At 30.6% G+C, this 12,902-nt stretch overlaps 3 protein-coding genes and 1 non-coding gene across 4 annotated transcripts; 2 read left to right on the top strand and 2 right to left on the bottom strand.

The window, feature by feature from the left end:
- Positions 1-94: 94 nt before the first annotated feature.
- LOC105761101 (universal stress protein A-like protein) lies at positions 95-1,512 on the bottom strand. Its single transcript, XM_012578793.2, has 4 exons — positions 1,167-1,512; positions 968-1,080; positions 766-884; positions 95-400 (listed from the first exon to the last, which is right to left on the bottom strand). Exons 1-4 carry the CDS (start codon positions 1,348-1,350, stop codon positions 295-297), a joined length of 522 nt encoding a protein of 173 aa, XP_012434247.1. The 5' UTR covers positions 1,351-1,512; the 3' UTR covers positions 95-294.
- Positions 1,513-5,142: 3,630 nt separating this feature from the next.
- LOC105761102 (universal stress protein A-like protein) lies at positions 5,143-6,472 on the bottom strand. Its single transcript, XM_012578796.2, has 4 exons — positions 6,102-6,472; positions 5,907-6,019; positions 5,708-5,826; positions 5,143-5,387 (listed from the first exon to the last, which is right to left on the bottom strand). Exons 1-4 carry the CDS (start codon positions 6,265-6,267, stop codon positions 5,282-5,284), a joined length of 504 nt encoding a protein of 167 aa, XP_012434250.1. The 5' UTR covers positions 6,268-6,472; the 3' UTR covers positions 5,143-5,281.
- A 2,989-nt stretch (positions 6,473-9,461) lies between these two features.
- Positions 9,462-11,556, top strand: LOC105761103 (GTP-binding protein SAR1B). The gene is made up of 3 exons (XM_012578797.2): positions 9,462-9,718; positions 10,069-10,200; positions 10,994-11,556. The coding sequence occupies exons 1-3, from the start codon at positions 9,590-9,592 to the stop codon at positions 11,312-11,314; spliced, it is 582 nt and encodes a 193-aa protein (XP_012434251.1). The 5' UTR covers positions 9,462-9,589; the 3' UTR covers positions 11,315-11,556.
- On the top strand, positions 10,644-10,765 carry LOC128035180 (small nucleolar RNA snoR83). The gene has a single exon (XR_008191580.1). It is a non-coding gene; the product is annotated as a small nucleolar RNA snoR83 (small nucleolar RNA).
- Positions 11,557-12,902: the final 1,346 nt, after the last annotated feature.

Below are 12,902 nucleotides of genomic sequence, written 5' to 3'. Positions count from 1 at the left end.
TCTTTTTTCCCGTAATTTTTGAGGAGTTTTTTCACGAAAAATTTGTGTATTCAATCTTTTTATCGTTATTATTCTTGTCCGTTGCAAACACGGGTTTATTCCCAATAATGTATAATAGGACTCTTTTTAATTCAAATATGAAAAGTACATTCGGAGATACATAAAACCTTATACAACAAAGTAATGAAGCAGACAAAGATATGAGAAAAGAAAACCAAGAACAGAAACATACCCACTAAAGTGAAATTTGTACATAAACAAAGCAAAGTATGACTATGTAATCCGAAATTTCAATCATTTGGTTCCACTTGCAGAAGACGAACATGTGGGCTTCTTAACAATCAAAACAGGGCACTTCACGTTTTGTGCACAGTGATTGCTTACACTCCCCAAGAATGCCCTGTCATTAATCCACAATTATTTGTTCAAATATTGCTCCAAATATAATTAAAAACTGTTTAGCACTAAACACTAATTTCAATCACATTTTTTGTTGTTTTAAATTGAGCTGTAATAGACTATAAAGTGTGAAAAAGCAAACAAATTTTCACATAAGGGAATCCTTTTTGCCTATCTGTTGAATTCTTCTTTGTACTATATTAATTTAGTTCAATTTTCGTTGATTGGTATGAAATATTAAAAAAAAAAAACCCCAAAACACGAAATTAAGACCAAATCATATCAAATTAAAGTATAGATTAAATAATTAAGTACAATACAGGGACTAAAATTAGAATTAGACCAAAATTGAGAGAGATTGGTCACCTCTTAATCAGGCCATAGCCATGGCTTCCCATAACAAGCACATCAGCATTGATCTTGTCGGCAACCTGGCAAATCACGTCCCTTGGATCACCGCTCTCTATTATCACCTCTACTTTAACCTAATTACCCAAAACGTTCAATTTTGGTCCTCCAAATAAACAAGGGGTACTTTTACAAATACCACAATTACTCAGTAACTCACCTCAGGATCACCTTGCTCTCTGCACACCCTTTTGGCCTTCTCGATGACACAATCCGCCACATCGTTGCTGTACTTGTCCATGGTGGCCAAAATATCAGAAGAAAACAAATACCCTGAAACCAAAAACCACAACGGAATTTGAAAAAACTTCTCATTATTGCTACTGAAAACCCACATAAAAAAAGAAAGAAAGAAATACCCGTGCCATCTAGGGAAGTGTATACGGCTCGTGGAGGTTTAGCGTAAAGGAGGACAAGGGTATCTTTCGAAGTGTGAGAAATCACGTTCTTGAGGCACCATGAGAGAGCGTTCGTGCTCTCCTCACCTTCATCGACGGCCACCAGGATTTTGCGATCCTTAGCTACAACGTCATCCTCGGCCATTGAATCTATGAGTTTGGATTGGAACAGTTGATAAAAGAAAAACAACCTTGAGAAATTGAAGATGGAATTTTGAGTGTCTAATGTGGATTGGAGTGTGTTTTATAGAGGGGAGTGTTTTCGGGTTTGGGTAGGGAAAAACTGTGGGTTTTAGGCTTTGGGGTCGTCCGGTTGCTGGTTTTGAAAGACAGGACCATTTTTGGCTTGGTTTGACTGTAATGTTGTACGTGTCGACACTAAAATCTATCTTGTCTCTTTATCTTTATTTTTATTTTATTTTTCTAATTTGCATTGATTGGGAACGTATTTCCGAGTTCGCATTTTGTTCCCTTCATAAAAGAAATTAATTAATTAATTTTTATATACTAAAATTTTTATCAATTTTTATTATTAAATATTAATTTTTCTACGTCATAATAAAATATACATAATTCATTTTAATAATTAATTTATCTATTTTTAAATAAAGAAAGAAAATGTAATATCATTATCCTTTTACCCATATTTGAATAATTAATTAATGGTTTAGATATAATCAAAGTATTTTAATTTTAAGAGTAAGAGTTGAAGTAGATAATTACAAGTTGATATCCTTAATTGATTTAAGCTTCAATAAGATATTTTATATAATAATATTTTTATTTTAATATATATTTTAAAATATAATTATATGTTATTTATTAATTCTGCTTAAATAATTTAAAAGTTTTATTGTTAGATTATGGCATAGCAAGGGGATTAGGAATGGTGTTCTTAGGTGTGAACATTTGATTAAATCAAGTTACAACAAGTGGGAAGTTTCAAGTTAGTTGAGGTGACGAATCATATTTTATCATTCTAGCTTAATTTAAATTTTTTGAATCGAGTCGAGTGAAATGAGATTCAAGTCGAATAAATTTATTCGAGTTAAATTAAAAAATTTAAACCAGCTATATAGAAATCTTGTTGTCAATATGACTAAATTCCAAGTTAAAGAATATAAATACCATATATTTTTAAAACTCTTTTAAAAGAAAAAAAGAGATAATTAGTATGATAAATTTGATTTGATAATTCACTTATTTAAGACCTCAAATGTATCATTTTAGAATTTTTAAATATATATATAATTTAGCATTTTATTTATTTTTAATAATTTTTAATTTATATATTTATAAGATTTTAGAATAAAAATATTTTGTAATTTTTTAGAGGACCAAGTCACATATTTTTGAAATGTCAAGAACCCAAGGGTATTTACATCAATTTGTTATTCGAGTTGGTATCAATGTATAACTTACTTTATAAAAGAATGATTATTTTAGTCATATTTCAACTAAGTTAGGTGTCACGAATTTGATTGACTTGTGACACTAACTCAATTAGGAGCTTTAAGTAAAATATAGAATTAATATTAATTATTTATATTTAGCCAACAAGTCTAACAAATACGGAATGTTAGAATAATTAGATAAAATTACATAGGATGTTTATTTTTCTTGTTAATTTTATTAGCAATCGTATTGTCGACTAACTTTCTAGACTAGCATATTACATATAATGATTCAATTTTAAGTTGTCATCTGTTTAGAATTTTTTTCAAATATTGATAATATTTTTTATAATAATAATTTTTTAAAATTTTCTTATAATTACAAAAAAATTAAAATTGTTATCATAATAATTATATTTTTATTTAAATATTTTGTGATGTACAAACACACCTTAAATATATCTTAATTTGTCATTAAATAACTTTATTAATTATTCCGTGTAAGCCGGTTGAGTTTTAGCTCGATTAGCATGGATATTGTTGTCAATGCTAGAGGACGTGAGTTCGAGTGCGCTGAAGTGCATTATCCTCCTATTTATAAATTAGGAATGTGTTATGAATAATTCTAAATATTGTGTCAAAAAAAAATATGATCAGAGAAAGAAAAGTAGGATCCATCAATTATTCACCCATGAGAATAAAGCAAGAACGATGGCTATGCCTATTGCAACCACATTCTACTATTATCTAAAGTGCATTTAGCTTTAAATATTTAATATTAGAACGATTCTATCCTTCATCAACATAAATTATGAAATGATGATTCCCTCCATAAAGCCACAGTGCATAAAATAATAAGTGATAATGAAGTGGGTGGAAATTAAATTATAAATTATATGATAATAAACATATAATTTTTAACGAATTAAAATATAAATTTATTTTTATTAATTTTAAAATTAAAAAAAAATTAAAATAGAAAATTTTTTATTTTAGGGGCTGGTGCTGCCAACCCCATATTCGCCCCTGATCAAGGATCATATTTATCTTTGATTCAGATTTTCTCATTTTGAAAACAAAGGTGATACTTTTTCTAGGAAATGGAAAATGACTTAAATATATAAATATTTTATACTTAGAGTGATTCGGATGAATGGTAGCCTAAAGCATTTTAATATATATATATATAAAATTCATCTTGGAATATTAGTTGAATTTTTATTTTGAACTGCATTGCTTATACGAGAAGAAAAATAAGCAGGGTTCTTGATTTATGTGAGGTATTTTGCCAGAAATTGTTAATGATGTTGGAACACTCTATGTAATATTAAAAAATAACTATGAGAATTATTTACTAGATTTTTTATGAGTCGGGTTAGGTTGGGTTCTAACAAAATTTAAGGCATAGTTGATAGGTTTGGGTCTTGTCGGTCCGCTCATATTAAATTTTTTTATATGAAAAAATAAAAGTATAATACATCAAAAATACTAAAAATATTAAAATAAATGTTTCTCAACAAATTGAAAAAAAATCTTTATACTTAAATAAGACTAAGATAGGTGCAATTTGACAAGCAAATGTCTTTAAAATAGTAGTAAAATTAATAATAAAATAAGAATTATATAATATTCAAACAACAATAATAAAAAAGTAGCAATATAATAGTGAAATGACAGTAAAACAATAGGAAAACAACAACAAAACAGTAGAAAAATAACAGCAAATTAATAGTTTTTTTTTTTACAAATTGGGGCGGAAGGCTCAAGCTAAAAAAACTTTACTCGAAATAGCCTTGTTTTTTATTTTTTGCCCAAATCCTCCCACTTCTCGGGTGAATCTTAGGTCGAATCAAGTGACCCGACCCATAGACAAATCTATTGTTTATGCAATTTGATGAATATATCTATTTAGATAAAAAAAAATTCGTTACCAACTTAAGAATGCAACCATCAATTACAGCCTATTAATCGTAAGATTGTTCATGCCTACTTTTTGTGCACCCTCAAGTCATGTCATCAATGGAGGATGTTAGTCCATAAATAAATGATAAGGATTAGTTTGTGATATATTTATTCTTTGAATTTGGTCGTGCTTCCTTTAAAATAATTCTTAATTTTGGTAAGCATTTGCATCTTAGAATTGATATTCGTGAGCTAAGTCACCAAATGAGGTATTACACAAGCTAGCTATATGCAATCGGATGCCTACTTGTCATGAAACTTCACTGGAAAAAGGATTCAAGATGTTGCCCTTCAAAATGTTGAACCAGATTATGAGACATGCTGACATAGATGATGTTCGTTTGGAATTACCTTTTCCCATTAAGTACTCATTGGATAGAAGATCACCAAAACCGATGATTACCACTTAGAACAGAAATTGTGCTCTGTGCCAACAATGACAATTTTTTGACTAAGTATTTGTATTATCATCTCTGATGTATTATGTAGCAAACATTGTCCTAAGGTTTATGATTTATTCCTCAACTTATGTTCTTTAGCTCACTGTGATAGCATTACCCAAAAAAGAAAAAGAAAAAAGCTTACAGTGACGGTATATATCTATTGTAATAATCAAAGTTCAGTTCTTGACATTCGAGTATGAAAGTACAATCAAAGATGGAAGAAAAATATAAAACTTTATACAACTAAGAGAAATTATGAATGTGTCCCAAATCTCAATCATTTGGTTCCAGTTGCAGAGGAGGAAGATTTGGGCTTCTTCACAATCAAAACAGGGCACTTCACATTCTGTGCACAGTGATTGCTTACACTCCCCAAGAATGCCCTGTCACCCAAAAATTATTCAAACCATATATTAAAACCTATTTAGGCCTAATCACTAATCCCTATCACATTCATTCTTGCCGTAAATTTGAGCTGTAATAGAAAATAAAGTATGAAAAGCAATCCATTTTTCACATGCAAAAGGGAACATTATGATTATACTATCTTTTCAACCTAATCAATGATCATACTCAGGGCCTAGTTATTAAAAAGAAGAAGAAAAGAAAACTTTTGAGTAAAATTATGGTTTTTGTCTATATAGTTTTGACATAATTTAATAGTTCTAGTAACTATAATTTGACTAAAACTGAGAGGACTCACCTCTTAATCAAGCCATAGCCATGGCTTCCCATAACAAGCACATCAGCATGGATCTTGTCAGCAGCTTGGCAAATCACGTCCCTTGGATCACCAGTCTCTATTATCACCTCTACTTTAACCTAATTACCCCCCCCCCCAAAAAAAACACACAATTTTGATCCTCCAAATAAACAAAAGCAAGAATTACTCAGTAACTCACCTCATTATCACCTTGCTCCCTACACATCTTTTTGGCCTTCTCGATTATAGAAGACGCCAGATCATTTCTGCATTTGTCAATGGAGGCCAACATATCAGGAGAAAACAAATATCCTGCAACCAAAACCAAAACAATTTAAAAAAAAAAACCATGTCTTTAATTTTCGACATTAAAAAAAAAAAAAAACAACTGTACCATCTGGCGAAGTGTATACGGTTCGTGGAGGTTTAGCGTAAATGAGGATAATGGTATCATTTGAAGTTTGAGAAATCAGGTTGTGGAGAGACCATGAAAGAGCGTACATGCTTTCCAAGCCTTCATCGACGGCCACCAGGATTTTGCGTTCCTTAGCATCAGCCATTGAATTTAGGTGTTTGGGATTCGAACAGTTTAGAAATTGAAGTTGAAATTATGATAGTAAGGTGTGCAGAGTGTGTAATGGATTTTATAGAAGGGAGTGTTTGGGTTTTTGGGAGAGAACAGAAAACCTGTGGATTTTGGAATTCTGGGTCGTTTGGTTGCTGGTTTTGCTAGACAGGACAGTGTTTGGCTTGGTTTGACTTAAATGCATATCCAGTTATGTATATCTACTGTTGTCGTCTCCTCCTTTTTTTTCTAGTTATGTTGAGGCAACACGTGATGGTACACGTAATCCAATGGATAATTTTCATTTTAGTTTACTTAATTTAATATCGAATTTTATTTAAGTTGTTAATTTTTTAAGTCGTGAAGTTATATTATTAAATTTTTAGTTTTAGTAAATTATGTCCTTTATCCTAAAGAGAATAAATTATTTCTCATAACAAAGATTGAATTAAATATGTAAATAACTTATTGAATCTTAATTCGATTGACATGGATATTAATATTAATATGGAAAGATATGGAGTCAAGTGCGCTAAAGTGCCTATTTATGAGTTGGGGAAGTGATATATACAAATTTCGGCATTACGTCAAAAGAACATATATGATTAGAAGGATACAACGCATTGAACTACCCATAATCTCTCTCCAATACTTAAATAAGAGAATAATTTGCTTCAGTGCACTCGAACTTGCGACCTCCTGTACTAGTAATAATACCGATATCAATTAAGTTAAAACTCAATCAACTTCTTATAATAGTTTTTAAATTAAACAGATTTAAATTAGTGATATAATTTATTAATGATAAACATTTATGATATAATTTAATGAAATTACTTTTTCTTTAAAGTTTTACCCAAATATATGTCCGATCAATTAAGATTTAGAATTCAATCAAGACAAAACACAAATTAAAGAATTGGAAAAAAACTAAATCAATTTAAAAAGAATTCGGCAAAACTCACATATGACTTACACACATAACGAGACTAAAACCTACAAATTGTTATTGCTTATGATAAAATTCAAACATAAGTACTCAAGAAACCAAAACCTTTGCCGTAACCAACAAACCAATATTTCATTAACTAATTTAATAAAATTAACATATTATAACTAACATAAAATTTGATATTAAATTTAATGACTTTATTTATTTATTTATTTCCTTTCATATGAGTGTAGTATCACGATTCTTAATTTTTATTTTTTTCATATCATGTCTAGAATTATTCATAGCCTCTCCCCAACTCTGAAATAAGAGGATAATGCGCAAATTCACGTCCTTCTATATTGGTAACAATGTCGATGCCAATTGAAGTAAGACTTAATCGACAATGACTTTAACTGTAAATTCCTTATTAAATATAAAATGTTACTAATGAGAATGTATTTGTATGGTAAGTCATAGTACATAAATAAGGATATTTGAGTTTCCATTGGAAAGAAAAATTACAATATACAGCAAAAATTCATTTGGAGGAAATTCCAACAATCCTTGTTATTGATTCTTTTTGCTATCCAATCAGCCTTACCTCTTTTTGAAAACATGAGAAAATCCCAAATCCTAAAGGAGGAAAGTTAGAGGTGAATATCATCAATGATAGCCTTAATCTCAACATTGGATCCTTTCAAATCATTGATAAGATCAACTGTCTGATTCCATAACTATAGATTGCCTCTAGACAACCTCATCATCGCATCTATGGCACATACAGGAGAAAGATCATCGTTTTCTTTGGATGCAATGGCGTTTGTAGACATTCTCCAAATAAACATTTTGACTCGTGGGATTTTGCTGATTCCATATTGATTTCCATAGATCGCTTCGATTTCTAGCTTAGCCTCATGTTCCCATCTTAAATCCACTACATGGATCATCAATCAGCAGTTTGTAGCAGAATATTTTGGGACATCTGAAAAAGTATATTCAACTTTACATCGATGAATGTCGAGTTTAATATTCAGTTAATTGTTGAAATGTGCATTTCAATTGGTCTCATCTAAATCTTTTTTTGGTTTCTCCTTCAACAGTATGTCACTCAACAATTAATCACATTGATACTCTGAATCGATTGCACTAGAAGGCCAATTATTAAAGCAACATTTTCAAGCATCATGATTGCTTCCTTGTGCAAAAAAAAAGAAAAGAATTTAAACGTTTCCAACCTCCATCTTTCCACCAAAACAGCAAATAAATCCAAAACGATAAAAATCGTAGATGCCACATATAAAATGACATCCTTCAAGCGTTCATCAATACGAGGATCAAGCTTTGCAAAATGTAAATTATGTCGAATCCAAAGAACTTGATCTATTGATTGTTGAAAAACAAAAATAATATAATTAAATTTCAAAAACCATATCATTTCCGCAAATATTTAAAAATAGAAAGAATTGAGTTGGAAATTTCACCATATTCACAATGTAGTTGACAATGTGTTAATTTCACCATATTCACAATGTAGTTGACAATGTGTTCTATCATTTTCTCTTGAAAAATAATAAAAAAAAAAAAGAAAGGGGAGTTCAAGGATGCGAGAGCTTGAAAGAGTTGAAGAGTTTTGAAAAAAATTGGATGTGAAGAAAGGAGTAACAAACAAGCTTTTACAGGATGGAAGTTACCAACCATGAGAGTCAACTTTCAGTGTATTAAATTCACTTGGCTGGGCTAACAACCAAATAAATATCTCCTAACTATCAGCTCGACACCTATGGATGTTAAGATACTCTACAAGTACTTTTACAAAACTTCCCTCCTAATATGCATAACATGGACTAATGTAATTATTTGACATCACATTGAACTTGACACTCATGGGTGTCGAGATACTCTTAGAAAAACATATTCGGCGGAATAATTATTCTCTAAACTTAATTTAATAAATAATAAATTATATAATTAAATAATTAAATAAAAATAAAATTTTCATATATATATATAGATCAAATTTCCTAGGAGTAATTTTGAGATTTATTTCAAAATTTAATTTGTTAGTATAAAGTTTCTTTATCAATCAGCTACTCGTCCATTAAGGGAAAACAGGCCAATTTTACACTGTGATCCAAAATCTAAAAAAATCCATAATTCCATAAATCGAACGGCCCAGATTTAGCCCATCGTGGCCAACTACCCCCGATCCAAAGCAACTGATCAGTGCGAGCTCGGATCAACTTACCCAGTCAAAACTCACCAACTCGTGCTCTCTTTTATACCCCCATCCATTATCACACACTTTCTCTTCTATCAGGCAACCCATTTTGATTCTTTTTTTTTTTGTTAATAAGAAAGTTTCTTTTACTGAAGGAATTAAATCATGTTTATCTTCGATTGGTTCTATGGGATCCTTGCTTCCCTTGGTTTATGGCAAAAAGAAGCCAAGATCTTGTTTTTAGGGCTTGATAATGCCGGCAAAACCACGCTGCTTCATATGCTCAAAGATGAGGTATTTATTTTTTCATAAATGAATGATGGTAAAATCATATTAAGAATTAGATTTGTGTTAATATTGTTGGTTTTAATCTATTAAAGTTCTAATATTTCTGATCTAAATTGATTCAGAATGCTAATAAACGTTATATTTGAAGGTAATTAAGGCTATGAAGCTTGTTCTCTCTTTTACAATTTGATGGGATTTGGTTGAGATTAGTCGTTTTAGCTGGAAGGGTTTTTTAATTGTTATTGATATATATATATAAAGGGTAAGAAATGTGAGGGGATGGTCGATTGCTATCTTCAGCAATAAGGTGATTGGAATCTCGTCTTTAATGGAATGTTGGTAATGGGATTTGGCAGAGATTGGTTCAGCATCAGCCAACACAGCATCCCACATCGGAAGAATTGAGTATTGGGAAAATCAAGTTCAAGGCTTTTGATTTGGGAGGCCATCAGATTGCTCGAAGAGTTTGGAAAGATTACTACGCTAAGGTACATTTCCTCGAATTCTTCATTTTTATTGAAGTATCCATGTCCGACGCAAATGCTCCACGCACGAACATGGTGATATGACCTCCAAGGATCCTTTAAATACTTACAAAAATCTAACCATACCATGACCGATATATGCTCGTTTCTGACACTCACTTAGTCAGAGTAACATAGCATTTCTTTTACTTGAAAATCCCTGTGATTATGTTCAGTTTTCAGACAAAAATTATGCTCTTCTCTTTCAGTCTGTGGAGAATTGATTCCATTATTATATGAATGATATCTTTAATGAATTGAACAACTGGTGTCAAGTATAAATAATCAAACTGGGATTGTAAAATTTAGTTGTATTAGTCATCTAGTGGGTTACATATTTCATTTGAGAATCTGGCAGCTTGCTAGAGTTTCTTGTTATAGTCATTTTTCTTGAAAGTGCCTCTATAATCCCAGATAATAGTTCTTGTGATTATCTGATTCATGAGGGGCTAAGAATAAGGATGGGGAGTTCGCTGATAGCACCTTTATTTTTGGAGAAGGTGTCTTGATAGTACCTCACCACACACTATATACTTACATTCCATTCTTTTTCAAGATTACATTGCTGGAAGAAATCAATAACTATTTGTTATATACTCGCTCTTATTCTTCTTTCCTTGGCTTGTTTGGTGTCTGGTCTGGGGTCTATTACACAGAAAAGGTCCTGCAAGTTTTCGGAGGCTCTACTATACCAAAACATTCAATCTTTTTCTTTTTCCGCAGAGCATAGCAAAACTGATATGAAATTTGTTTGTAGGTGGATGCGGTTGTGTACCTAGTGGATGCTTACGACAAGGAGAGGTTTGCCGAGTCAAAAAGGGAGCTGGATGCTCTTCTCTCAGATGAAGCTTTGGCTAATGTCCCGTTCCTCATCTTGGGCAACAAGATCGATATACCATATGCTGCGTCAGAAGATGAGTTGCGTTATCACCTTGGGCTCACCAATTTCACCACAGGCAAGGGTAAGGTCAACTTGGGAGACTCAAACGTTCGTCCCCTCGAGGTATTCATGTGTAGCATTGTTCGTAAAATGGGTTATGGAGATGGTTTCAAGTGGGTTTCTCAGTACATTAAGTAGGTAGCTATAGGAAATTTAGCATGCTTTGGTTCTTAATGTTATTTTTATACTAAATTGAATTGGATCAAACACGTTGAGAAATTGTTGTTACATGTGTTTCAACCCCCCTGTTACCCTACCTTTTTCCCTCATCTCTTGCCCCTTTCTTTTTCTTTCCTTCCATTTTTGTTTGAATCGGTAAACTTCGTTCTTTACCAGACAATGAATGAGACATACAAGTAATGATGATTTATTCTGATTGATGATTTGGGACTGAATGTTAATTTAGAGTGTCTTGATTTAGTCATCTCCTAATTGTCTACTGTTGCCTTATCGAACTAACGGTATATTTATTGTTGTGATTCAAGCAAACGCATTTAACAGACAGGGCTTGCACCCTTTAAGTTCTGCTATTGGACTCACATCATCCGTCCAAGCATGTATCTGCTTAATGGCTGTGAAACTTTCTCATGTTTTTCAAGTTTTTAAGATGATTGAACTGTCTGGCTCAACTTGTAGAACAGAGGATTTAAGGTGCAGCCGATTTGACTTCTAGTTGGACTTTTTCATGCGTTATATTTTCCAGCTATTTTTCTTGTTAGATTTCATGTTTCAAATAGCAATCATCAATGTTTTCCGCACGGTTTAACCAATTGATGTCAAGAAAAAAGTGAGCTGGAAATGAAGTGCAGGTGAGCAAATTGTTAACTTGGTTGGTTTTTATACTTTGTCAACTTAATTGATCATGCTTTTCCTATAGTTGAATCGAGATATTTTTCCATAAAAGTTTAAAAACTGTGATTACTTGAAATCAAAGTGTTTTGTTTTTTTATTTAATATATAATTAATTTTAATTTTATGATATAAAAACTAATCGAAGTTGTTGAAAATCATTTTTTTAAAATATTTATGAAAAGGACTGAAATTTTGCCAAGTCATGAAGCAAAATTTATTTATCAAAATAGGCTTAAAAATCAAAATAAAAATTATGATGAATGGTTGAAAAATTTTAAAAACCCAACAGAATTAAATCGATATCACTTCTTGGGCTTAATTGACCTAGTTAAATTAACTTAACATCAATTGGTTATCTAATTTATCATTATTAATTTATATTTAAAATAATTAATAAAGAAAATGTTACGTAATATTAGATTTTGTCACATTGTAAGTGAAAGAAAATATTTTATGTTTAAAATATTTTTTAAATTTTTAATAATGAATATAGGTGTAATGGTAGCAATTTACATTTTAATATTATTGAAGGAGTGTTTAATTTTTTATTTTTGAATTATTTTATTTAAAAATTATTTTAAAGTATGAAAAGAATAAAAGTGTCATCATAATATAAATTATAAGTTAAAAGAAAATATATTTTATAATTTTATTTATGAAAATATATTTTGTAATTTTATTCCTAAATTGATAAATGGATTAAGACTTACATAAAATAGGAATCAAAAGGAGCAAAACTATCAATGAAAAAACTACTAACGGAATTTTTAATACAATTTTTTATGGTATTTTTATAAAATTATATATATATTTTATAATTTTTAATAAAATTTATGTAACACCCCAAATTCGGCCTAGACGTTATAGCCGAATT

Source organism: Gossypium raimondii, chromosome 11 (genome assembly GCF_025698545.1).
Source record: "Gossypium raimondii isolate GPD5lz chromosome 11, ASM2569854v1, whole genome shotgun sequence".
Taxonomy (NCBI): domain Eukaryota; kingdom Viridiplantae; phylum Streptophyta; class Magnoliopsida; order Malvales; family Malvaceae; genus Gossypium; species Gossypium raimondii.
This window is presented reverse-complemented; position numbering and strand designations above follow the sequence as displayed.

Excerpts from the sequence above, each read along its gene's own strand:
- LOC105761101 (XM_012578793.2), bottom strand. The coding sequence starts at position 1,350 with ATGGCCGAGGATGACGTTGTAGCTAAGGATCGCAAAATCCTGGTGGCC. Across the intron at positions 885-967 it reads GAGAGCAAGGTGATCCTGAG|GTTAAAGTAGAGGTGATAAT; the intron begins GTGAGTTACTGA and ends TTGGGTAATTAG. Across the intron at positions 401-765 it reads GGCTATGGCCTGATTAAGAG|GGCATTCTTGGGGAGTGTAA; the intron begins GTGACCAATCTC and ends GATTAATGACAG.
- LOC105761102 (XM_012578796.2), bottom strand. The coding sequence starts at position 6,267 with ATGGCTGATGCTAAGGAACGCAAAATCCTGGTGGCCGTCGATGAAGGC. Across the intron at positions 6,020-6,101 it reads CGTATACACTTCGCCAGATG|GATATTTGTTTTCTCCTGAT; the intron begins GTACAGTTGTTT and ends TTTTGGTTGCAG. Across the intron at positions 5,827-5,906 it reads GGGAGCAAGGTGATAATGAG|GTTAAAGTAGAGGTGATAAT; the intron begins GTGAGTTACTGA and ends GGGGGTAATTAG.
- LOC105761103 (XM_012578797.2), top strand. The coding sequence starts at position 9,590 with ATGTTTATCTTCGATTGGTTCTATGGGATCCTTGCTTCCCTTGGTTTA. Across the intron at positions 9,719-10,068 it reads TTCATATGCTCAAAGATGAG|AGATTGGTTCAGCATCAGCC; the intron begins GTATTTATTTTT and ends GGGATTTGGCAG. Across the intron at positions 10,201-10,993 it reads GGAAAGATTACTACGCTAAG|GTGGATGCGGTTGTGTACCT; the intron begins GTACATTTCCTC and ends ATTTGTTTGTAG.